This window comes from Protopterus annectens, chromosome 4.part0 (genome assembly GCF_019279795.1).
Source record: "Protopterus annectens isolate FY-2018-M chromosome 4.part0, PAN1.0, whole genome shotgun sequence".
Classification (NCBI taxonomy): Eukaryota; Metazoa; Chordata; order Ceratodontiformes; family Protopteridae; genus Protopterus; species Protopterus annectens.
The window spans coordinates 733,562,977-733,590,137 of NC_056733.1; the positions used below are offsets into that span (position 1 = coordinate 733,562,977).

The 27,161-nt window shown below is 45.3% G+C and overlaps 1 protein-coding gene across 1 annotated transcript in view; it reads right to left on the minus strand.

Annotated features, from left to right (window-relative positions):
- Positions 1-12,946: 12,946 nt before the first annotated feature.
- DGCR2 (DiGeorge syndrome critical region gene 2) overlaps positions 12,947-27,161 on the minus strand; it is a 1,448,564-nt gene continuing 1,434,349 nt past the window's right edge. The window contains exon 10 of the mRNA XM_044068694.1: positions 12,947-16,552. Within this exon, the coding sequence (XP_043924629.1) occupies positions 16,326-16,552 (227 nt within the window). The 3' untranslated portion in view covers positions 12,947-16,325. The remainder of the gene's footprint in view (positions 16,553-27,161) is intronic.

Consider the following 27,161-nt stretch of genomic DNA (forward strand, 5'->3'; position numbering starts at 1 on the left):
TGTTGGGATCTGAGGTAGGTGCCATGGTGGCAGGGGTGGCAGGCTGCGCAGCAGTGGGTACCAGTACTGGCATGGCCAGTCTGGGGCAATCAAGATTGCCCTTGGTTTTTCCTCCCTTATTCTGAGCAGTACCCTTGAAATTAATGGTAGAGGAGGAATGCATAGATTGGGAGGTTTACCCACTGGAAGGCTAGAGCATCCACTTTCTCGGCCCTGCTGTGAGGTTCCCTGGTGCAGAATTTGCTGAGCTGGTGATTGCTGTGGGAGGCAAAGAGGTCCACCTTCGGGGTGCCCCATTTCTGGGTTACAAAGTTGAAGGTTCTGTAGTCTAGCTGCCACTCGTGTGGGTCTAGCAGGGTTCTGCTTAAGTTGTCTGCCAGAGAGTTTAAGGAGCCTGGCAGAAATTGTGCTAGCAGGTGAATTTGCATGGCTGAAGCAGTGTGCCAAAGGGTCATGGCGAACCTGCAGAGAGGATGAGTGAGGTCCTCTCCCTGCTTGTTGATATACCACATCACTGTGGTGTCTGTTTTGATCACTAGAGGCCCCCAGGGAGAGTAGGGTTCTGAAAGCTGTCAGAGCGTGCTGCTAGCATCTTTTTTGGGTTGATGTGCAGATGTACTTGATTTGGGCTCCAATGGCCCTAAATGCACCTGCCAACCCGGTGTGCACCCCAGGCAAAATCTGATGAGTCTGTGGTGAGGGTCTGAGTGGCATGGGGTTGTGAGAAGGGAAGACCCTTGTTGTGGTTGCATGCTGCTGCCCACCAAAGAAAATCTTTCCTTAGACAGGGTATCATAGGTATGACTGTTTCCAGGTCTTCAGAGTGTTGACACCAAAGGCTTTTTAGGTACCATTGTAGTTTCGTCATATGCAGTCTGGCACAGCATATGGAAGGAGTAGAATGCAGGAGGCCATGAACCCTAGTGATTGCACGGTTTTCCTTGTGGATAACTGGGTTCTGGCGGCTAGATGAGAGAAATAGCCTGTCAGGTAGGCTTGTTTTTCTGGAGTAAGGAATGCCATCTGGGATGCTGTGTCCAGGCTTGCTCCCAGGAATACAATTTTTGGAGTAGGGACTAGTTTTGATTTCTTTTTGTTTATAGTATACCCCAGGGAGGTCAGTTAGGTCCTTTACAAAGGTCAGGTGTTGTAACAGCTTTTCCTGTCTGCCTGAATTAGGCAGTCATCTAAGTAGGGGTAAATCTGAATATTTGTTTGTCTGCAAAAAGCAACGGCTGGAGCCAGGCATTTTGTGAAAGCTCTGGGAGCAGTGGATAAGTCAAAGGGAAGCACAGATAACTGAAAGCGCACAGATCCTGCCTTGAAACGTAGACATTTCCTGCAAGACTCCCTGACTGGGATGTGTAGGTAGGCCTCTTTTAGGTCTAGGGTGGCTAACCAAGCATCCCTGGAAAGCACAGGAAGAAGCTACTGAAGGGTGAGCATTTTGAATTTTGGTATCACCAGGAAGGTGTTTCGAATTGCCAGATGCCCTCTTTTCTGGGTACCAGGAAACGCCTAGAGTAGAAACCTTGGCCCATCTGGTCTGCAGGAACAGGCTGTATTGTCTTCAGGAGAGCAGGGAATGGACTTGTTTTTTGGCCTCTGCCCAATGATTTGGAGGAAGATCTGGGAACCCTTTTGGGGTTGGCAGTGTGTGGAAATAAAATTTGTATCCCTGGGTCACTATGTTGAAGACCCATCGGTCATTGGTAATAGATGCCCAATTGTTTGCATGGTAGGAGAGTTTTCTTCCTAGGGCCACAAGCAGGTGGGCAGAGGTAAGGGGTGGAGGTGTAAAGTCATTGAGATTTCTTTCCATAAGGGGGTGGCTTAGCACTCCCTGTTTTTGAAGTGGAGGAATTCCACTGCTTAGATCTCTGCATTCACTGGGGACTGCTGTCTGGAGGGGTTTGCTTCCCCTAGGTCTTGGCTGAGCTGGCCTGGAGGTGGCCGGAAAGGACCAGTTTTTGGAGGGACAATGCCTACGGAATCTCGAAGGTTGGACCTGTAAGTCGTTTTTGTCTGCATAGATTTAGCTTTTACTACCATCTTTTTTAAGACCTCTTCTGCCTTGGTGTCAAACAAATCGTCTTTGTTCAGTGGTGCGTCCAATAGTTTTGATTTAACATGGTCTGGCAAGGTCTGTTCCTTAAGACCAACATGCCTTCTAAGTACAGAAACAGTGAATGCTGCCCTGCAAGATGCTTCTAGGGCGTCACAGCCACATGGCAAGGTGTGTTTAGTGACTTGGCTTGTTGAATGCATAATCTCTTTTAATTCTTTATTTTCTGCACAAACAGGAAAGGTAGACATTTTTTGTTTGAGGAGTTCCATGGTACGTTGCTGGTATTTCAGCATGTGGAACTGACAATTTAGTGCCCTGATGGCAAGAGTTGCAGAGGTGCATACTTTTTTAACCCGTCTAAAGCTTGGGAATCCCTGCCCGAAGGGGTGGGATTCTTAGCTGTGGTTGCTTTAATTCCTTTAGGTCCTTGGGAAATGACCTCTGGGTCAGCAGTAAGATTTTTGAAAAGGAATTTGAGAGAGTCAGGGACTCTAATACCTGTCAGGTTTCCTGGGAGCAGGAGAAAGGGTGTCAGGAGTCAAACTGGATTCCATAAAGACATCAACATCCAAGACAGGAGGAATGGCTAGAGGTCTGTGTTGTGGTAAATCTAAGAATTCCTTGAGTCCCTTTTTGGACTAAGGGTAGTCCTGACATTCCCACTGGAAATGCTCCCTTAAAGTATGTAGGGTTTCACCAAATAAAAAATCCTCTGGAGGAGAGGCAGAAGGAATGGATTCCTCTGATTCTGAATCCTCATAAGCAGACAGGGGTTGCATGTCTTCATATTCGGAAACCTCAGAGTCAACGGACTCCTGGTCAGATAAAACTGCTGGAGACAGGTCTCTTTCTTTTGGAAGGGGTAGGCTGGCTTCCACTAATAAGTGTGATAAGGTCTTCTGTCATTTTAAGCATCTGAGATTGAGGCATGGAAGCAGGTGCCTGAGCTTGGGTCGTTGTTTTTTTAGGCGTAGTTCAAACACTGGGCCTTAGAAACTGGGTAGTTTTAGAAAGAACTGAAGATGCGAAAGTCGTCGTCGGTTTGTGTCAAGTATCGGTAGTGCAAAGAACTTCCTCGGAAGCCAGTGCCTGCTTAGCGGCTCCAGACCCATCCAAGGTAGAGACATCCGCAGGATCCTTAGTCAAAGAAGAGTCTCACGGCATACTGGACTCCGAATGGGTCTTGGTAGTGGCCTGTGAATCCACAGAAGCGGGCATCAGAGGTTGCGAAAGCGCCTCACTGAGGACTGGAGAACTGATGACTAGCTTAACGGAAGCATCATCGGCAGTTTTGGACCTGTGTGGTCTGTCTCTGTCTTCATACTTACGTTTTTTCAGAAGATTGATAGTCGGATGGCTTACCAAAGCCATAGTGGAATACGGGGACTGAGCGCGAAAATATTTAGCTACAATAAGGGCCCAATGACGAGTTCTGGTGTTGAACAAAGAACAAAAGCGACAGTGAAGTATGTCGTGGTCTGGGCCTAAACAGGTGACAGTAAGAATGGAAGTCTCTGTGTGGTATTTGCTTTCCACAGGCGAGACAATTGTTAACTTTTTCTGACATCGGCTAGAGCAAGAAAAAAGGATCCCCAACGGGGTACTTAGCTTCAGAAGTCTTCGACTTCATTCAGAAACGAAACTCTTAACGGCTGACCGGCACTCGTGCAACTGCTTCTGCTTTGGGCTCCTCAGCAAGAAAGACTGATGTAATGGCGTTGGTTGTCTGATTTTATACCATTGACGGACTGATGTCAGTCCTAGAGCGACAGCAACCGACGCAGAAATACTAAGCCTCTGGTATTCGGGCCAACTGAGGGTTACGCTTGGCAAGATAACCCAAGTGTGATGACTGCAACAGTGAAACACTAAGAACATCTGAAGGAGATCCAGGAAAAGCAGTGAAAAACAATGGCCACACACACTTCATATGAAGGAGGGGACAGACTGTCAAGAATGGTTAGGAGTCATACAGAACCAAGGTCATCACTGCATGCCCCACACCTGACACAAAGTTACAAAATTGAAAAATAAACTGCAGTCTTAATTGTACCCACAAACAAAACCCAAAAGGCCTAGCCTGAAACTGCTTCAACCACAGCACTCGAGATGAGAATCAATGACGGGCACAAAAAAGTGATTCTGTCACATTGGCGGGCTTTGAGGAGAGCTTCATCCCAGGAAGGGGCAAGAGAGAGCCTTAAGACAGCTAAAGACAGCCATCTTCAATGAAAACAGGACCCAAGTGGAAGCAAACTGACAAAGAGAGTTTATTCCAGGGAATCATGGCTTTATCTTTGACTTAAAAGTGATGGTCTGAATTCAAGAAAGATAATTACATCCTTAGACACTTAATTTCTCTAAACCAGTTAATCTTAATCTGGAACTCAAACACAATGACACTAAAGAGGGAATTGGAAGTGACTTCTGAACCTGCAGCAGATCCAATGTAGATCGTATGAAGTGATTTTTAGAAAATAAGAAAAAAAAAGCCTACTTGTCCACATACATAAAGATACCCACACATGGTTCCACATACCTTTTTAAAAGTACATGGTGAAACATAAAATGTGGAAGGTCTGAGATTCAAGGGCTTTGCACGTGTGTAACAAAAAGCAGATTTTACAGATGCTCTATTATATCGTTCCTTGCCTATACATCACCTTCTGGGCAACGTTTCTACCCAAGATTCAATATTCTGACCATGTAAATCTACAAGTGCCCACTGGAACCTCAGAAAATGTACCACGACACAAGTGTGCTAAAATAAACTATTTGTCCCTGACAAACTGACCCCTTTGTATAGTAAGTAAAAGCTGCACCCCCCCCTCCCCGTTTAAATGAACACTGGGTTATACAACTCAATTTGGAGTTCTCCCAAAAAAAGGCCTGACACAAGCAAGCAGACCACTGTCATCTTCAAAATATGTAATTAACGACCAGCTACTTCCAGTACATCTCATATCTCTGTATTCTCAAAGCCTGTAGGCCTAGATCCATAGACAGGGACTGAAGCAGGTGCATGCATCCGAAGGGTCTGCTTTTTGAAAGGCTGTGGTCAGCACATTCACTGCTGCAGTCACAGACAAGTACCCATTAGCCAAGAAAGACAACTCTGTCTCATGAAACTTTACTGTTTTTGCCAAAAGGGACTCGGTTCCTCTACCACTTGTGGCCACGTAGTGGGGGTGCTGTGATTTAATAGCTATACCACTTTTCTAGCCCTTGACCATGGAGAACCCTTCTAAGCCAAACTGAAGAAATAGTCTACAATGCACAGTAATGCAATAATGAACTTGTGAAGAAAAACAAAAAGACCACTGAAAGATTTGCTGCACTATACAACAATGCATAATGTCTCACATTTTATCTACTAAACAATGCCCCAATTGCAAGTGCCAAGAACCAGATGCATAACAATTGGAAAAAAAACGATTTGCAGCATGTATACTCCCCTACTTACTTGTGTATGGTACAGTAACCTCGTCAGCAAAGGCAGAACAAATGAGGAAGCCAGAAATGGATATGAAGTGTGTGAAATTGGTGGTAGGACGACGTAAACTGTAGGAGAGACAAAGAAATTATGACATCACAGCAGGTGGTCAAAGAAAATTTAATATGGTTGTTTGGGCACATCTGGAGTTAGACACGACAATATGATGAACATGACTTGGGAAAGACAGGAAGAAGCAAAGTGGAAACAAGGACATCCAAGAAACAGATGGCTGGAGTGTATGAGAAAAGACAAGTTTGCCTGACTATCAAAGAAGATAGGACAGTGGCAAGGTAGAGAGACGGGTGTTGACTGTTAACATGACGACAACTACATGGGGTTGAAGTCTAATTCTGCCAAGCATTTTGTGAACACTTGTGAATAACTTGCCTACACCATACATTAGAATCCTTAAGTGAAGTCACCCTGACTATGCAAGCAAGCACATAGGCTTTGCCATCTCTTTGCATCACAGGGAGGTGGGTCTCCCAACATAACTCTCACTGAAACAGTAGCAGTCTAGTAGAAAACTGAAGTGTCCGGTCTGACTATTTCTGATCAACTACTTACGTTTCACCTACATAATGGTCAGCTCTTCTTACCTAAACAGGTTTTATATAGATCACAGAGAAGTGTGGTCATGTCTAAATTGACAACTACAGTGCAACACATGTCAATATGATTCAAGCAGAACTCACAAAGCGTCTCAAGAAACAGCTTATGATTAAGCTCCCCAAAAAGCAGAATGCAAAGCAGCACTAACTCAGTAACACTTCTGTAACTCCAACAACTGGAAGGACTACTTACGGGTGACCCTGGCTGCATAGTACTCTGTAGCAGAATGACCCTGTATTTTACAGAAAGTTGATAAAGGCAAAAACAAATCTACTTTCTGCAAGTCACCTATATTAAAGGAGGGCATGCTGTGCCCTATTAATACTAATGAAGTTTCTTTCTGCTTACATACTTGAAACAAATCCATCATAGACAGACAGATGACTGGGTATGGCTTGACTGTGGGAGCTTCCTAAGGTCTGCATACTACAAACACTGATAAGTAAGTACCTGCCCTTGCACATGCAAGAGTCACATTTACTGTCTACCAATCATACTGAAAAATGCAAACAGTTCTTGGTTGCCCGGTCCGCTTCCTGGCCACAGTGCCTTCAGTGCAGTGCTTGTACTTCCTTCACAGTGAGTGCGTGTTGGCTTCTGTCAACTGTTCTAACTTTCACGGCGCCCGCATTCCACAGATGTACAGTATGTGAACTGGCAATCCTCTAAAATGCCTCAGTGTATTTCTGCATCCAACAGACTCACATCCTACCAAGCACTTTACTCTGAGAGACCCACTATGACCAGGATAAAATCTGGCACCCCAATTAATTTCAAATGGATCAAGTCTTTAACTGAATAAATGAATGAAACTCACCTACTTGGAAGACTAGGAAAATACCCAAAAGCTATTCTATCCAATTTTAAGGAACAGGTTCCCAATAAGACAAGCCCTGCAAGAACATTAATCCAAGATGCTGCACAATTCTGATGGATCTGTTTGCATGCTGCAAGGTGCTGCATATGCTCCACTATCTGCATCTGTAGCGACAACAACAAGAGTCCAACTTTCAGATGCTCTCCATGCCCTCTTGGACTGTTGTAGAACTTATCATTTTTTCCTATAACAGGTGCAAGGGGCATGCTAGCATTCTTAAAGGACACATTGCAAACATGGTGAACAAAAATTTTGTCTGAGATTAAGCCAGTTAAAGCTAAACACTACATATAGACAAGATGACTGAAAACCAGCTGTCCACGAAGTTTACCCAGCACTGCAGTGACCAACCCCTATACAATCATCTCTTATCTTCCCACTTCCTCATCATCTGCCCATTCAGAGTTCCTTGGAATCCTATCTGCACTCCACCACTTTTTCTTCCACCAGCTGGGAGGCTAAAGTAAAGATTATTTACCTCTATGCAAGGAACCAGGCTGATGGTGAAAGAAAACATCCATGGTGAACTGAACAATGAATGCAGGCCACGTTTTCCAGGGTCACTAGTGATCACAGAACACACACAGCAGTTTCATCAGCAGCAATTCAGGCCACAATACTCCAGAGTGGCTCTGTTGCAGTTCATTTATGTTGATCAGTTCTCCCTCTGGATGGACCTCAGTAAAGAGCTAGACTTGAAGAAAACAAAGCTGTATCATCTAGGAAACCAGGTCTGGGAAGGAAGGCGAGTTACTGCCGCTAAAGTGCTGTTTTCCTAGGTAGGGTAAACATTCACAGCAGAGGCCAGACTATGTTAGCATATACACCACTGCGCATACGATAACTAAAAGAAAAGTCTGAACTGACTAGGAGAAGGGCAGTCTATTCCAGACCACACAAATACAGAAACAAGACTAAAAATTTCTCTCCAAGTTCCCAGTTAGAAGGACCCTCACACACAGGGCAATACTATGGCCATCTTGGGGTGCAGCTAGAAAAAAGGTAAACTATACTACTAATGTGAAGATGGCAGTGCTAGCGCTGCTTCATTAAACAGCTACTGCATTCAAGTACTACTTGATCCCAAATGATAAAAATGGCCTCCAAAAACACAGTAAAGCATTAATTAACAGGATGCATGCAAGTTGCTCCCATTAGACACGAAGCATCTTTGGTGTAGAGTGCACAGGGCATCTTTGATGTGCACAGGATTACATGGAAATAACTGAGGCAGTGGTGAGGGTGGGTTGGAACCACAGTAGAAAGGCATGCCACACTCCAGTAAAACAAAGAACAGTTGTGTAAAATCTTACCATAACCACAGATATCCTCCTCTTCCATTTTGCAGTATTCATAACATGAGGGATTCCCCACCTAGGCAACCAAAACGTCCAGCCAGTATACCAAACACTTTTACTAATGCAGGGTACGTGCAACATTGTGCAGACAGCCGCTATAGGCCATAAAAGTGACGTCTGCATGTACCATCCTCAGAAGTGAATGCCCCAGTCAGAACACTAGCCAAAGGATAGGAGGTAAAATAGCTATCATCCTAAGAAAAGTATAAGCCAAGGGGGAAGGAGGGTGAGACAGAATACTCCAACATGGAAGAGGAGGACACAGAATAGTTGTGTAAAATCTTACCATAACCATAGATGTCTTCTTCCATGTTGCAGTATTCTAAACATGAGGGACCCTCCATCTGAGGTGACCCGAATGTCCAGCCCATATACAAAAGCTTTGCCTGGATGCTGTATGGTGCCATAAATGTGACGCTCGCACACATACACCTCAGAAATTAATGCCCCAGTCAGACAACAGTCTAAGGGTAGCTGATCAGGATGCCATCCAGACAGGGAAAATAAGGAACAGGAAGAAGAGGAGGAGGCAGAAGTCCTAAATGGGGGTAGAAGGGAAGGATAAGAATAAAGCAACATGGAAGAAAAGGACATCTATGGTTAAGGCAAGATTTTACCAACTATTCTAGGTCCTTCTATTCTCATGTTGCAGTATTCTAAATATGAGGGAGACTACCAAAGATCAGCATGTGTTATGGGAGGTGGAAGGGGAACTCTCTATGAATCTATGCAGAATGGCTTTAGCAAAGCCTGCCCTAGCCCTGGAGATATAGTCCAGCGTGTAATGTTTAGTGAAAGTGTGGACTGAAGACCATGTGGCTGCCTCTAGGATAGTGGCTGTATCTAATCCTTTGAAAAAAGCCCCTGAGGAGGCCAAAGCCCTGGTAGAGTGGGCCCTCACAGTGTAAGGAAGGTGTTTCCTTGAAAGGAATACCAAAAGGAAATAGTGCTGGAAATCCAAGAAGATACTGTTTGCTTGGATACAGCTTTCCCCAGAGCCCTGGGGTGAAAGGACACTGGTTTGACTTTCTGATGTTCTTCGTCTTGTCTAGGTAAAATCTAAGCTGTCTGTGAACATCAAGGGAATGGAGCCCTCTCTCCCTGTTATTTTGTGGGGAAGGAAAGAATGCGGGTAAGTGGATGGATTGGTTAAGCGACAGTTCACTGACTAGTATAGGCATGAAAGATGGGTTTGTACGGAGAGACCATATCCTTATGAAATATCAGGTATGGTGGGTTAGCCATCAGTGCTTGTAGTTCTGAGACCCTTCTGGCCAAAGTTAGGGCTACAGGAAGTACTGTTTTCCAAGTGCACATCTTCAAGGTGGCTGACACTGCTGGCTCAAAGGGGGCAGAGTACTGAGTTTTTTCTAAAATGAAATTCAGGTCCCAAGGAGGAGGGATAGGTTTCCTTGGAGGCCTGATATGAAGTACCCCCTTAAGGAAAAGTTTTACCTGTAACCTGGATAAGAAAGGTGGATTGAGAGGCAAGTTAAGCAGAGATAGCTGATAAATGGACTGTCACGGAGGAAAATGAAAGTTCAGACTTAAGGAGCTCATACAAATAAGACAAAACTAGAGGTACATCTGCCTGAAAGGGATCTAGTTGTCTGTGAAGACACTAACTGGAGAACCTTTTCCACTTGGATAGGTAGGATCTCCTGGTAGTGGGTTTCCGGCCTCCTGCAGGATGGAAAGCACATGCTCTGCATAAAGGTGTCTAAAAGGGATCAAAAGTTTATCACCCACAGGGTTAGTTTGAGGGTGTGGAGGTGTGGATGGATAAGTGATCCCTTTTGTTGTGTGATGAGGTCCACCTTGTGGGGTAACCTGTGGTGATTGCCCTTGGCTAGAGAAAAAAGGCCAAAAGGGGGGTCACCAACAAGATTTTCAGTTTGTCCTGTTGAATTTTCAGCAGGACTTTCTGCATGAGATGGAGGGGAGGGGTGCATAAAGAAACATCCCCTTCCAGGAGACTGAGAAGGCATCCGCCCTCCAGGCTTGTAGGGAGGGAGTTCTTGTGCAGAACAGCTTCAGTTGTCCGTTCTGAGGGGAGGCAAAAATCTATTTATGGAGTACCCTACCAGTAGACTGTGTCTAGGAAGACACATCTCTGTGCAACATCCAACAGTGATTCCATGATAATGACCTGCTGACAGCATCCACCTGAACATTGTTTTGAGATGGGATGTAAACTGCCTGCATCATAACCCTGGAGAAGGTAGCCATTTCCCAAGCTTGGATAGCCCAGCCTGCAGAGTAAGTAGGATCCCCCCCCCCCCCCGCTTGTTGATATCACATGACTGTGGTGTCATCTGTAAAGATTCTTAAAGGTCCTGGATGTATGAGGGAAAGGAATGCTTTTAGGGCTAGGATAAGGACAGTCATTTCCCTGATACTGTGGTGTTTTTTTCTGAAGACAGGGGACCCAATGGCCTGAACCTTTAAGTCCATTCATAGTAGCTCCCCATCCCAGATCTGAAGCACATGTATACACCCATTGAACTGCAGGGAATGGCTGCAATGGTAGTCCAAGGTTCAGGTGAATTTGATGGATCCACCAAAAGATCTCTTTCTTGAGACAAGGAAGGAATGTTATCTGAAATTCTAGTGGGTGGTGGTATTGGGACCAAACATTCTTCAGGTACCACTGAAATTTTCTCATGTGTAACCTGGCTAGGGGCAACATTGTAAGTGCGGCTGCCATAAGCCTCAAGAGGCATAGGAACTCCCTGGTTGAAATGCAGCTGCCTAGGAGTAGGTCCTGGAAGCAAGCAAAGATGTGACCTTTTCTGGGGGAAGAAAGGCCTTCATCAAATCTGTTCTTACTCTGGAACCCAGGAACACCTGATCCTGGGAGGGAGTAAGTGAGGATTTAAGATGGTTTGAGTGTGAAACCTAGGCCTTTGAGGAGAAAAATGGTGAATTGTAAGTGCCTTTGTAGAGTAGTTCAATGACGTGCCTGGATAAAGAGAGATAGTCTTAGTATGGGAAGATATGAACACTTTTATTCTGCAAAAGGCCATTACGCGAGCTAGACATTTTGTGAATAACCTTGGCGCTGTGGACAAACCAAAGGGCAAGGCAGTACAACTGATAGTGCAAGGTTTGCACTGCAAAATGCAGGAATTTCTGATAAGATGAGTGGATACGGATGTGAAGATATGCATCCTTCAGGTCTAAAGTGGCCAGATAAGAAACGGGGGGTCAAGAGTGGAAAAACTGTTTGGAGGGAGAGCATGCAAAAGGTGAGTACACGAAAGAAAGGGTTTACAAAGGATAGGTCCAAGATGGGTCTCCATGGGCCATCCTTTCTTGGGACTAGGAAGAGTCCGGAATAAAAACCTAGGCCTTCTTGTCCTGGAGGGACCTTTTGAATTGTACCCTGACAAGATCTTGAATGACTTGTGGGATGAGATGAACTTCGTCCTTTGGATGATCTGGGATACCTTTTGGGAGAGGTTTTTCCCTCCAGGTCATGAAATATCCTTTTCCACTACTGACAGGACCCTGGTGTTTGAGGTGATCTGTTGCCACAGGGGAAGAAAGTGAGAGGGGTGGGCAGAAATAGGAAGATTAACAGTCGTGCACGGTTAGATCTGTCATGAAAGGGCCATCTTGGAGTAGTTTGACAGGAAGTAGGCCTGGCTGAGGAAGGCTTTCTGGAATCTTTTCTGGGTTATGTGGAAAGTGGAGTGGAAGCCTTCCTGACAAATCTGGGTCTGGCAGGGTAGTTTCTAAGAAACTTAAGCACTGCTGAAACAAAAAGGTGTTTGAGGTCCTACAGCTCCTTGCTCTTTTCCTGCAGGTTTTAAACAGTTCTGCTGACTGCTTTCCAAAGAGAAAGCTATTGTAAAGAGAAGCGTCCATAATTTTGCTTTTGAAATCATCAGGTAATGGCTGTAGCCTGAGCCAGGAGTACCTGGGGAGGACTGAGGCTGAAGCAGCTGACCTGGTTGATTCTTCTGCAGCATAACTGCATTTTATAGTGTGTCTAGTGACCTGTGCAGCTAACGAAAGGGTAGAAGCCACCTATGCCTTAGTGGGTGAATCTGTAATTGAATTCAGTAGATCTATGGCTTGTGAGACCAGGTCTGGCTAAGGGTAATGGAAATTAGAGATGCCATGAACTCTAACATGCGGAGAAACTCTCTGGCCAACACTGTTGTTTGAGGGAGCAACTGTTGGAAGTAGGACAGAAGAGATTGCATTTTTTGTGGAGGGAGGAAAGCCATCATAAGGTCTGTCCTTATTTTGCAGCTCAGGAAAACCTGATTCCGAGAAGGGCTAAAAGAAGACCTACTGTAGGTGATAGAGAATCCAAGGCCTCTGAGCAGTGATATGATGGTTTGGAGATTCTGTTGCAGAATGTCTGGATGATTTGCTTGAATTAGCAGGTCATCCAGGTAAGGGTAAAATCAGAAGTCCTTGAAGTCTGCAAAAGGCAATGACAGCAGCCAAACATTTTGTGAAGACCCTTGGAGCTGTGGAGAGTCCAAAGGGCAAAAGACAAAACTGAAAATGAGAGGAAGCAACAGAAAAAAAACATTAAGTATTTCTTGAAGTGAGGATGAATGGGAATATGAAGGTGTGTATCCTTGATGTTTAGAGAAACCCGAAAGGCCTGAGGAAGCAAAAGTGGGAACAGAGTCTGGAGAGTGAGCATGGGGAAGGTGGCCACCTGACGGAATAGACTGAGTTGGGACAGATCTAAGATTGGCCTCCATGGACCATCTTTTCTGGGGACTAGGAACATAGTGAAATAGAACCCTTTTTCTCTTTGGATAGGGGGAGCTTCTTGAAAGGTCCCCTGAGAGATCAAGTCTTCATACCTGATGAAAAAGGAGGATCTGGTGTCGCGGGGGTTGGGGGATGCCCATGAAAGGTAGAATGTAATTCCAGATCACGTAATAGCCATCCTGAACAATGGAAACGACCCACGTCTGTGGTAATGCTTGTCCAGGAAGGAAGAAAATGAAAGACACTGGGAAAGAGGGATGTTGGAAAGACTGGCCAGGTAGTCACAGACCACCTGGGTTGTCAGGAAAGGAGGGCTCTAGAGCAGAAGCTGGTTGTGATCTGGGGGAACTTTGCCTGCATGTCCCTTTCTGGTCAGGGATGGGAGGAGTGCATGCCTTTTTCCTCACAAAATGAGGTTTGGAAGGGTAATTCCTATGATATTTAGAGACTGGGGAGACAAAACTTTGCCTCAGTTCCTGTAACTCCTTCCCTATTTCTTGTAAAGTTTTGAAAAGGGCAGCAGCATTAGCACCAAAAAGGGCAGTATTGTCAAGAGGTACAGCCATAAGTTTTGCCTTTATCATCAGGCAAAGGCTGCAATCTTAGCCAGAAGTATCTCCTAAGGAGATATCCCGAAGCAGCTGATCTAGCAGATAGCTCAGCTGCATCATAACTACAGTTAATGCAGTGCCTAGTTATTTGGGAAGAGGCTGTCAAGAGAGATGAAATCTGTGCTTTGGCTGCAGAGTTAGGGAGATCTGTCAACAGTTCTTCAGACAGCAGGGCCAGAACATATTTAAACATACAAGTCTGACAGTTAATCGACCTGAAAACTAAGAGTGTGTGTAGACTTGCCTTATCCTCTCCATCATTTTGCTCTCTCAATCTGCGGGGAGAAGGGTCATGGAGGGCAGCAGTCTGGAAGGTTTATCTGCAGACACTGAATTAACAGCCAGATCAGCAGAAGGACATTTGAAAAGATATCCCCGGTCTTCGGGGTCCTTATAGTACCTGTCTGGCTTTTGTGGAGCTGGTGGTTGAGAGTCTGGATTTTTTGACACTGAAAGAAAAGCACCCGGGAAAGCAAGAAGCACAGGAAGAATAGCTGAAGGAGAAGGGGAGTCCATCTGCAAGAGATCGTAATACCTCTTCTGCACTTCAGACACAAGCCTTCCCAATGAAAAAAGTCTCTTATCATTGAGACAGTCTCTCCAAAGGATATGTCTTCCTCAGGGGAGTCCCCACCACTGGAATTTACTTCAGGGGAAGCATAACCCAGGGAGGAGTCAATTTGTGTCGAGTAGGCTAAACACTCATCTGAGGATGAAACTACTACTTCTGCAGAGGCCTCTTGTTCCACATTAGGTAAAGAGGGAGGAAGAGAAACTGAGTAGGGAGCTTGAACAGAGGAAATACTTAGGGCTAGGAAAGCATTAAGAATTCCTTGGGAAAATGCTTGCCAGTCTGGAGAAGGATGCTGAGAAGAGGAAACATGTTTTTGTTTCTTTTTAGAGGGAGGACCAACCCTAGGCTGGGATATTAGGGCCGATGTAGGCCTGGGTTCCTGCACACACAGACTGCATTGAAGAGCTAAGCCAGGAGAGGTACTATGAGGAATGTCCAAAAAAGTGGCATGCAGTTCCCCTTACCATCCTGAGTGGATATCTGCAAGGACTCTGGGGAAATGCTAATGGAAGTCTCAACAGCTTCCAAACCAGTGCAGGCTGCAGGAAGAGAACCAAGCACCAAACAGACCTCCAGGCCTTCACTGGCCCTTCAGAGGGACATCCGGGTTCAGAGGCACAGCCAAAGATTCAGGCCTAACCTTTTTCTTCAAAGGCTCACCAGAGACCCCTGCTGTACCCTCCATTGCAAGCACTAGTTGCTCGAGTCTCTGATCCTCAAGGTAGATGTTAAGGGCAGAAAGACGACTGCGGAGCGTCCTAGGGACAAACACCTGACAGATCATGCAAGACTTATAGTCGAGAGTGGATCCCAGACAGAAGAGACACTGACTGTGGTTATCTGTGTGGAAAATCTTCTACAATGGCACTTGCCTTTCTTGGCTGACGTTAATCTCAGAAAAACATGCAGTAGCAAGAATACACAAATTCCCAAATGGGGCACTTATCTAAAAGAGCAACTTCTCAACGATCAGACGAACAGTAGAACATGACATATGGACTGGCGGCAGAGTTCTGAGTATCGTACAAGCAGACGTCATTTTTATGGCCTATGCCGGCTGCTTGCCAGTGTGTAACATTGCACGTACACAGCAGTAGTAAAACTCTCTGGTATATTCTCGCCAGATGTTCAGGTTGCCTAGGCAGGGAATCCCTCATATTATGAATACTGCAACATGGAAATAAACAGGAAATCACTGAAGCATGTTCTGATTCTCACTGGCTACTGCTTCAATACTCAACACATCATTTTACATCAAAGGTAAACCCAACTCCTGGGAGATAAATATCACTATTCTAACCAAAAACAGCAGCAGCATAAAAATTAAAATCACTGCTTCTAATAGAAGCAGAATTTTACAGGACAGGGAATGTTTTAGCCAGCCCTGGAAATGTAAATGAGCAGTTACACGAGGACAGCCTTACATACTTAAGTCACTATTTTCTTTTCACACAACCGACAGAAAAGCAAAATAAACATTCCCATATAATGACCAAACACTTGGCTCCATTTAACCTGGCTTTTCCTACTGTGAGCTCTGAAGAGAGCAACATGTATAAAAGCCCCCCTCAGAAAAGGGCTTCTCTCTCTTTCTCTCTTCCTCTCCCTTAAGAGATGCCATCATAGAACTCAAGAAAAAAAAAAAAAAAAAGTCACGTCTTTCCTCAGAATTTAACCTTCCCATGCCCCAAACAGTTTTAATTCAGGAAATTTTACATTCAGATGCAGATTTGCTGGTCTCCCAAAACAAACCACCCAAGAGAGGCCCCAATCCAAAGAAGTCAACAAACTCCTGCTTACTTTTTATCTGCATGGCAGAGAACTTAGGGCCCCAATTACTATTTAAAAGAGAAAAACAAAGTCAAAAAAAAAAAAAAAAAGCTAAAAAGTAAAACTGCAAAACAAGAGCTACTGCAACCTGCCTCTGTACGGCAGTGTGCAAACAGTTGCCTAATTTTGTGATTAAGCAGCCACCATCTCCCACTTGCTTTAAACAATGGTGCTTAGTGAACAGTTACTTGGGCGGCTGCTTGCCACAATATTTCCTGAAGTGTTTTCAGGCAAGGAAGCATCAGATGGAACCAAAAGGGTGCTGCTATCAATGGAGCCTTCCTGATCCATCGATGGAAGCTCTGTTGAAAGAGATGATCCCTCAGCCGTCTCATTAGGTGTAACTGATGACTGAATGAGCTGGTCTGTCGGTGGATTATCACCATCTAGAAAAAGGAAAAAAGGAAGCAGCTTAATGCAAATGCTTTTCACTCTGAACTCCTGTGAAATGTGCATACTCGTACTCCAACTTATTGAAATGCGATCACTAATATAAAATGTCAACAATAAGCTTCCATTTAAAAGACAAGACTTTATTATTCCTTGCCTTGTATATATTCATGTATATTTCTGTTTTTGTACTGTTCAGTATCTTACAACTTGAAGTGTTAAACTATTTTTTAATTACTTTAATTGAGCTTTTCTCCTCGGGTCTCCACTGAAAAAGGGCTCTCTGGGCCCAGTTGCACTAACCTGGTTAACAACTGTAAAAATAAAATAAATAAAATTACCACCCACTATCTTAACAATAAGACTTAAAAACATGCTTTCCACTGTGAAACTAGGGTTGGATTCACAGGCAATAAGCAATTAAGTGCCCAAACAAAATTAAAACTCATTGGCAAGAATGCACAAAGAAAGTTGTGTTCGAACTCTGCAATTCAACAAGCTTAACATACATGGAAAAAATATACAGATACATTTTGTTAACAGTGGTTTAAAAAACATAAGAATAAGAGGGCCTTGATTAGCAAGCAAGCACTCCACACCATTAACATCACAAAGCAATGATTTTGAGAAAGCAAACCCCATTTTTTGTATGCGCAGGTGTGGGTGTGAAAGTTCATGACTAACAGTACCACCATCCATAAAGTACAGTTTTGTACCGACCATAAATGTAGATGTCCGAGAGGTATGCATCTGCAGTCCTAACAAATGGGTTGTCCTGGCCTCAGGCAGCCCTTCGGTCGGCCTGATTCAAAAGTCTGGGTCTGGCCTCGGCTGATGTCGCACTTCACCCGACGTCATAGCTGCAGTTCAGCGGGTATAAAGGCATCAGCCGACGCCATTTTCCTCAGTGTTTCTTGCCCCAGATGCCAGGTGCCCTCTAGGAAGGCTAAATTTGGATAAATGCAAATGTTTCCAAACAATAGAGAGCAAATAGAAATAAACATGTATATACATATATACAAACAAATACACCATAATAGATTCCCCCAGCTAGCTACAAGATGGGCAAATACCCTAGGAGTACCACAGAGGGGAAGGAGGGTGGGTAATCCTGACTGCAGATGCATACCTCTCGGACATCTACATTTATGGTAGGTACAAAACTGTACTATGTCCTTCAAGGATGCATCTGCAGTCCTAACAAATGGGTAGAATACCATAGCCAAACTGGGGGAGGAGGCAATAATAAGATTATGGTGTAGTTAAGATCCCTTGCAAAACAGCAGTGGCAAAACCTGCTCAGGATCTGGAGTATAAGGGTAGATTATAATGCTTGGCAAATGTATGCACGGAGCTCCAAGTAGCAGCCTCTAAAATGTCTTTGGTAGCCACTCCTCGTAAAAAAGCTGTAGTAGTGGCTGTAGCCCTTGTGGAGTGAGGTCTGATGTTTTCTGGAGTTGTCTTTCCATGGTAAGAGTAACAAAATCTAATGCAATTTCCTATCCACTTTGAGATTGTCTGTTTTGAAATTGCTTTTCCTTCCATTCCTGTTGCATATGCTACCAGTAGCTGGTCAGTTTTTCTATTGCTCTTGGTTCTGTCCAGGTAGTAGCACAATTGCCTATGTACATCCAAGGTATGTAATAATCTTTCTCCCCTGTTCTGTGGGTTGGGGAAGAATGTAGGTAGGTGGATAGCTTGGTTTAGAGATACCCTGGAGACCACCTTTGGCATAAAAGTAGGATTAGTTCTCATGGACACTATCTTGATGGAAGATAAGGAAGGGCTGTACTGCCATTAATGCCTGTAATTCAGAAACCCTTCTTGCTGAAGTGATTGCAAGCAGGAAAGCAGTTTTCCATGATAAGTACTGTAATTCTGCTGTTGCTGCTGGTTCAAAAGGAGGGAGTGTCAACTTTTCCAGCACAAAGTTCAAGTCCCATGCGGGCAATGGTGGCTTCCTTGGTGGCTTTACATTTTTAATTCCTCTCAGAAACTGCCTGAGTAGAGGATAAGAGAAGACTGGAGGGTCCATGTTGTATTCTGCTGAAATAGCTGATGCATGAATCTTAATGGAAGAATAGGACAGGCCAATGTGGAAAAGTTCTGCCAAGTATTCCAGGATGTTAGCTATGTTTACCAGTGACACATCTTCTCCTTTAGCTGCACTCCAAATGAGATATCTTTTCCATTTTGCTGAATAAGTTTTCCTTGTTGAGGGTCTGCGAGCCTCCAAGATAATGTCTTTAACCCTTTGAGATAAATCTGGGTTATTTTGTCTTATGCAATGTTCCAGGCAACTAGCTGCAACGTTTTCAAGTTTGGATGCAGGGTTTTGAAGTTGTTCTGTGTTAGCAGTAAGGGAACTAGGGGCAGAGGCCATATTTGTTCCCGAGACATACTCCTCAGTAATGGGTACCAATGCTGCCTCGGCCAGTCTGGAGCTATCAGGATGATCCTTGGGCGGTCTTCTTTGATCTTCAATAGCACCTTGTGCATCAAAGGAAGAGGTGGGAATGCATATGCTGTCAGGTTTTCCCAACTGAAAGATAGGGAGTCCACCTTCCAAGCCAGAGGGTGGTATGTCCTTGTGCAGAATTTTTTCAATTGGCGGTTGTGTGGGGATGCGAATAAGTCTATTTCTGGTAGTCCCCATTTCCTTGTAATGGATTTGAAGATGTCTGGATGCAGCATCCATTCGTGGGCATCCGTGGTAGTTCTGCTTAGGATGTCTGCTAGTATATTTTCTTTTCCTGGTACAAATATTGCCTGGAGCTGAATGTTGAAGCTCAGGGCCACATTCCAGAGGTCCATTGCCATCCGGCATAGAGGGTATGAATGTGTGCCTCCCTGTTTGTTGATGTACCACATAACTGTGGTGTTGTCCGTCCTTATCAGCAATTGACCCTGTTGAAGAAACGGTCTGAATGTCTGAATTGCCAGTTTTACTGCCAGCATCTCCTTTTGATTTATGTGTAGGTTCAGCTGGTCTTGAGTCCATAAGCCTTGTATGCACTTGTCCAGCATGTGTGCGCCCCAACCGAGGTCTGAGGCGTCCGTGGTGATAGTCTGGCTTGGTTGAGGGCTGTGGAAGGGCAGTCCTTTGTTCAATTGACAGGCCTGAGCCCACCATTGGAATTCTTGCTTCAGGCATGGAATTATTGGAATTTGGGTTTCTAGGCTGTGCTTGTGTTGAGACCATAAATTCCTTAGGTACCACTGTAACTTTCTCATATGTAGTCTGGCATGTGGAATCAATATTATGCAGGATGCCATGTAACCCAGGGCTTGCAGGACTTTCCTTGCTGTTAGCTGGTTCTGCGTTGTTAATGCCATGAAATAGAGAGGAAGGTGCTTCTGCTTTTCTGCTGTGAGGGATGCCATTTGATTTGATGTGTCCAGTTCTGCACTCAAGAAAGTTATCCTCTGGGATGGTATCAGCCTTGACTTTTTTATATTGACTGTGTATCCCAGGGCTTGTAGCAGATGAATGACCTTTTTCAAATCTGTTGCTAATTTGTTTTGTTGTCCGCTTGCAACAGGCAGTCGTCCAGGTAAGGGTAAATTTGAATTCCTGAAGCCTGCAATGAGCAATTACTGATGCCAGGCATTTCGTGAATACTCTGGGCGCAGTAGATAAGCCAAAGGGCAATGCTGAGAATTGATAATGCTCTGATCCTGCAAGAAATCTGAGGTATCTTCTGCAATTTGGTCGTATGTGGACGTGCAGGTATGCCTCCTTGAGATCTAGAGTTACCAGCCAAGACTCCTTGCCCAGCATGGGAAGAAGCTGCTGTAGGGTCAGCATCTTGAATTTTGGAACAATGAGATATGTGTTCAGAGCGGACAGGTCTAGAATAGGTCTCCATTGGTTTTCTTTTCTTGGCACCAGGAAAAGTCTGGAGTAAAATCCTTGCCCTTGTTCCATAGGCGGTACCTTTTCTATAGCTCTCATCCTTATTAAGTTGTCTATTTGTTCTAGAGCTTTTGTCCTTTGATTTGGAGGTAGGTTTGGCATTCCTCTTCCTTGGTAGAGTATGGAAGTGAAACCTGTAACCTTTGTCTATTGTCTGTAAAATCCATTTGTCTCCTGTGATGTAATGCCAGTTTACTGAAAATAAGGCTAGCTTTCCGCCTAAGGGTGCATCTAGTTGTTCCCTGGTAGGCGGTCTCAGAGCCAAGTCACTGTGATTGTCCTGTGGAAGTGGTAGTGGCTGGATCTGTGGCAGTACTTCGCTGGTTGTTAGGCTGCCACTGACGTCCCCTGTAGGCACCTCTGGATTGACCCCTGCCTCTTGGGCCTATTCCTGCCTCTCTGTGCTCTGGTGGTGTCTGGAAAGGACCAATTCTTGGAAGGACAGTTCCTACTAAACCTTGGAGGCTGGACCTGTAAGAAATCCTTGACTGTCTGGACAGATTTTGCTTTCTCTTCCACCTTCTTCAGCACCTGCTGTGCAGGTGAGCCAAACAAATTATGCTTATCCATGGGAGCATCTAGGAGCTTTGATTTTACATGGTCTGGTAAGGACTGCTCTTTTAACCATGCATGCCTTCTGATCACTGTTCCAGTCATTGCTGATCTAAAGGAAGCCTCCAGTGCATCATAGCCGCATTTTAAGGAATGATTACTGACCTGCTGTATGTTATGTACCATTTCCTGAAGAGACTTTTTGTCTAATGGTTCAGGCGAGGACAGTTTTTTAGTTAACTGGTCTAACAAATTCCTGATACTGAACCATGTGGAATTGACAGTTTAAGGCCCTAGCCGAAAGAGTAGCAGAAGTATAAACTTTTTTACCCCATCTCTCTAAGGCCCTAGATTCCCTTTCAGAGGGAGGGTTTTGGCAGAGGTAGCTGCTACAGCCTTGGGTCCCTGCGAAATAGTTTCAGGATCTGCAAAAGGAGCCTTATACAAATGATAATGTGTGTCCGGAACCCTGTAGTACCTGTCAGGCTTAGCAGGGGCCGGAGGAAGTGAATCAGGGGCAGTACAAGCCATCATTAAATGCATCATCCACAACAGTAAGTACTGGAGGAATGGCTAAAGGCCTATGCTGTGGCAAATGCAAAAAGGTCCTAAGCCTTTTCCTAGAGTCTGAAAAATCCTGGCCCTGCCATTGAAATTGTTCCCTCATAGCATGCAAGGTTTCCCCAAAAGAAAATTCCTCAGGCGGAGAGGCAGAAGAAATGGAGTCTTCTGCATCAGAGTCTTCATAAGGAGAATAAGGGCCTTCTGGAGGGTCTGTATTTTTCTGAATCATCAGAAGAGAAATCTGAAGAAACTGGCTCAGGGGGCTCTGCTCTAGGCCTCTTCTCTGGAGGTGGGTGAGAGGCCCTGTCAGGGTGAGGTTGGGATCCCCTGATCAAAGAAATAAGATCCTCTGCTAGACTAAGCATTTGAGTACTAGAGCTAGGCCTGTGAGAGGGGGTCTTAGTAGGCACAGTCTTGGTTGATTTTGCTGCTTTAGCCCTGGCAAAAGCCTTAATCGACATGGATGCAGGGGGCCTAGCAGCTCCACGTGAAGGAGTGGATATATCTAAAGGGATAGTATCAGATAAATCCTGTGAACCTGTAAGAGCAGGTGGAATTTCAGTAGCAGATTCAGCCATGCTGGATGAGGCCTCGGTGGGAGGCAAGCTTTCGGCCGAAGGAAGAACCGAGGGCTCGGTTTCAGCCGAAACAGAGACACTCGCGGTTGACTTAACCGCGGTTTCGGCCGAAACCGCGGACCGCGAGTGTCGGTCCTTTTCCTTGCGCTTTTTAGCTAAATGTGAAGTCGGAGTTTCCGACGGCATGTTGTAAGCAAAAGCAGAGCCGAAAAACTCCTCAGCAAATTCCGACCGACGTCTAAGTGTCCGTCGGTTGAAAGAAGCACAGGCTAGACAGGCTGCTACGTCGTGGTCTGGGCCTAAACAAGGTAGGCAATAAGAGTGGAAATCTTTATGAGGTATTTGTTTCCCACAAGTTAAACAGTTATTCACTTTTTCTGACATCGGCTGAGGCAAGAAAGAGTCCCCAACGGGGTACTTAGCTTTTTAGAAGTCTTCGGTAGTAGCAATCTCTGGTTCTGACCGACCGGCACTTGCGAACAGCTTCTGCTTCGGGCGCCACGCGGCAAGAAAGACTGAGGAAAATGGCGTCGGCTGATGCCTTTATACCCGCTGAACTGCAGCTATGACGTCGGGTGAAGTGTGACATCAGCCGAGGCCAGACCCAGACTTTGGAATCCGGCCGACCGAAGGGCTGCCTGAGGCCAGGACAACCCATTTGTTAGGACTGCAGATGCATCCTTGAAGGACATCAACAAAAATAATGTGCACCATCTATCCCAGTATTGTGCGCACTCTATTTACCTTGCATAACTCAATACACTGAAAACAGATCCACTTTAGCATGCACAAGTAACTATCATCATACTGCAAATAATGGCAAACAACCATTCTGCACACTTTTTTCCGGACCATGAATGAGGCGCTCAAATAACCACAACTGTAATTTATAAATTTTCATAAACCTTGCAGTGTTTTCCACACACGTGCACCAGCAACAAATCTGTGCAGATTAAGATACAATTTAACTTATTGTAGCATTTGCAAACATCAGTTGCCAGACCATGCAATATGAGTGCCACCCCTTTCAATCCTGCTCTGACAGATTTAAAAAATAAACACAATAAAGTTTCTTAACCACACAAAGTAGAGAGGATGGGGAGGGTGGCAGCTGCCGACTGCAAAACTTGTTCCTTTTTTTACATGCCAGTAAACTACAGTTAACAGGGGGTGTGTTTTAAAGCCTGCTAAGTTCCGTGCTGGGCAAGGAATGATTACATTTGGCCAAGGTTTGCTACTAAGCATACTAGGGATTAATCTTCACAATGGTCAACAGCGCAAAAAAATACAATGATTTATAAAAACATTTATAAAAGCAAATTAAACAAACATATTGCTGTATGCAACTGCAATTAATGCAAAAACTCTTAACTGGCATGTGTTCATCTCAATATTTTTCCAGATTGACTCAAAAAGTACAGTTGTGTACACTTACCATAAATGTAGATGTTCGAGTGTATTCACTGTTGCAGTCATCACCTGTGGGGTTATCCCTGTTGTGGTAGCCCTCGGCCGGCCCAAACACCAGAGTCAATGTTTTTGTGCACCGGCTGCTGTAGCCTGACGTCAGGTCATCAGTACTATAAAGCAGGGCAGCCGTCATTACATCAGTTTTTCTTGCCCTAAGCCATCAGAAGCACAAGGGAAGAGAGAGAAGTGGTCCTGGTGGCTAAGAGCCACCCTGTGAAGCATGTGTCCCCCTAGGGGAAGATGTGAAAAGGGGGATGGAGGGAGAGAAACCAAGAGTGCAATAGTCAATACACTTGGAACATCTACATTTATGGCAAGTGTACACAACTGGACTATGTTCTTCGTGTTTCACTGTTGCAGTCATCACCTGTGGGAGGATTCCCAAATCCAAGGTAAAGGGTGGAAAGAAAGATAGAGTCATAGGTATGGGTCAGGAGACCCTGCAGAATTGCAGAGGAAAACCCTGCCCTAGACTTCAAAAAGACAGGTAGGTGGTAATGCTTTGTGAAGGTATGGACAGATGTCCAGGTGGCCGCTTTCAATATTGTCCCTGGTAGGAACTCCTCTGAGGAAGTCAGTGGAAGTGGAGGATGCCCTAGTGGAGTGGGTACGGACTGACCTAGGGATGGGTTTTCCATGTAGTCTGTAGCAAAAATTGATACAGCATGAAAACCATTTAGAAATGGTTTGTTTGGAGATGGGCTTCCCCTCTGCCCTTGGGGCAAAGCTTACAAGAAGCTGGTCAGTTTTTCTGAATGGCTTAGTGTGGTCCAGATAGTATCAGAGTAGTCTGTGCACGTCTAGTGAGTGTAGAATTCTTTCCCCCTTGCTTTAAGGGTCGGAAAAGGTGGGAAGGTGTATGGCCTGGTTAAGGGTCACATCAGATACCACCTTGGGCATAAAGGAGGGATTAGTCCTCAGGGAGACTCTGTCTGCATGGAAAATTATGAAGGGCTCGACAGCCATGAGAGCTTGAAGTTCTGAGACTCTTCTGGCTGAGGTGATAGCTAGTAGGAAGGCAGTCTTCCAGGAGAGGCAATTTCAATTCTGTTGAAGCGGCAGGTTCGAAAGGAGGTAAGGTTAGTTTTTCTAACACAATTCAGGTCCCAGAGTGGAGTAGGTGGTCTTCCGGGAGGCCTGCTATTAGAAGCCCCTCTAAGGAATTGCTTAACCAAAGGATGAGAGGAGGGGTGGATCTGAATCATAATGGGCAGAGATGGCTGAGGCATGGATTTTAATAGAGGAGAAGGAGAGGCCACTATTGAGCAACTCTGCTAAGTAATCCAGGATGAGAGGGATGGAAGGTTGGGAGGTACTGCCCCCTTTTGACTCTTTCCAGGAGCAGAATTTTTTCCATTTTCCTGCATAAGATTTTCTTGTGCTGTGCCTTCTGGCCTCAGTGATCATGTCCAGGACTGGTTTGCTTAACAGGGACTTCTTGTTAGTTTTTAGTGTACGAGCCACACTGAAAGTTTGAGTCTGTAGGTCTGGGTGCAGTACCTTCCCCCTCTCCTGAGTCAAGAGGTCTGACCTTAGGGGAAGCAGCTTGGGGGGCTGTAAGGTCAGACTGCATAGTAAGGGGGAGCAATGCTGTCTGGGTCAATCTGGAGCGAAGAGGATGGCCTTTGGTCTCTCCTCTCATGTTCATCAGAACCTTGGGAAGAAGGGACAGAGGAGGGTATGCGTACACAAAGAGGGAGCCTCCAGGGGAAGGTCAAGACATCCACCTTCCATGCTAGGTGGTGAAACTCCCTGATGCAAAACTTGTGCAGCTGGTGGCTGAGGTGCAAGGCAAAGAGGTTCACCTCTGAGGTCCGCCACCCCTGGGTGATTTGCAGAAAGATTTCACTGTGGAGCTGCCATTTGTGGGGGTCCACTAAGTTTCTGCTTAGGTGGTCTGCCATTGTGTTGTTGATCCCTAGTAAGTACTGGGCAATTAGGTGTAGCCCCATGGAGGTGGCTGTAAGCCACAGACTCATGGCTAACCTGCACAGGGGGTAAGATTGGGTGTCCCCATGCTTGTTGATGTACCACATTACTGTGGTGCTGTCTGTTTTTATAAGGAGGATCCCTGGCCTGAGATTGGGTTGGAAGGAAGTCAGAACGTTTTGCAGTCATCATTTCTTTCTGGTCGATGTGCAAGTGAAGTTGCTGGGCATTCCCAAGGCCCTGGGTACACCTGCCTGCTAGGTGTGCGCTCCAAGCTATGTCTGAGGTGTCGGTGGTGACTGGCCAGAAGGGCGGAGGATGAAGGGAAGACCCTTGTTCATGGCACAGGCCTCTGCCCACCATTGAAACCTGACCCTTATGCAAGGGATCAGTGGGAGAGTGGTCTTCAGGGACTGAGTGCTGACACCAAAGATTCTTTAAGTACAAGTGAATCTTTCTTATGTGAAGCCTGGCGAGAGGGATGAGAAGGATGCAAGATGCCATGTATCCCAGGGCTTGCAGGAACTTCTTCGCAGTGAGGTGACTTCTGGAGGCCAGCTGAGTGACGCAGAGAGGCAGGAAACTTTTCTGGGGACAGGAAGGCCATTAGGGTTGCTGTGTCTAGCACAGCTCCTAGAACAATTTTCCTGGTAGGGTTTTGCTTTGAAGTTCTCTTGTTGATGGTGAACCCTAGGGAAGTTAGAAGTTTTCTGACAAAGAGAAGTTACTGCAGCAACTTTTCTTTGCTGTTCGCCTGAATGAGCAAGTCGTCCAAGTAAGGGTAAATCTGTATATTTCTCTGTCTGCAGAATCCCACAGCCAGGGCCAAGCATTTGGTGAATACTCTGGGAGCAGTAGATAAGCCAAAGGGCAGTGCAGAGGACTAAAAGTGCTGAGAGCCTGCTCTGAAGCGCAGGAATTTTCTGCGCGATTCCCTGATGGGGATGTGGAGGTAGGCATCTTTTAGGTCTAGTGTCACCAGCCAGACATTTTGTGCGAGCATAAGCATGAGCTGCTGCAAGGTTAGCATTTTGAATCTGGGGACCACCAATGAGGTGTTCAGTTTGGATAGGTCCAGGATGGGGCACCAAGTGCCCTCTTTTCTAGGGACAAGGAATAGTCTGGAGTAAAAACCTTTTCCTGTTTGATCCGGAGGGAGAGGTTCTACTGCCCCCTGGGATATTAGTGTTTTTACCTGTTTTAATGCCTCTGCCCATTGCTTTGGGGGGAGGTCTGTGTATCCTCTTGGAATTGGGAGTTTGCTGAAGGAGAATCTGTATCCCTGAGAAATGATTTTTAATACCCATTGGTCCTTGGTTATAGAGACCCAATTGTCCTTGAAGAGGGTGAGCCTTCCTCCTAGTTTTAGATGAGTTGAAGGAGGGCAGAGAGAGAGTCATTGTGAGTGCTTACTACAGAAGCTTGTTTTAGAACTCCCTGCCTTAGAGGTGGAAGTGGTCCATTGTTTGCTTCTTTGCTGACCCTGGATGTCCTATCCCTGTGGGGCTTACTTTGGCCCGGTCTGCTGGCTGCAGGGAAGGCCCAGTGTTTAGACAAGAAGTTCCTGCTGAATCTGGGTGGATGAACTTGAAAGAA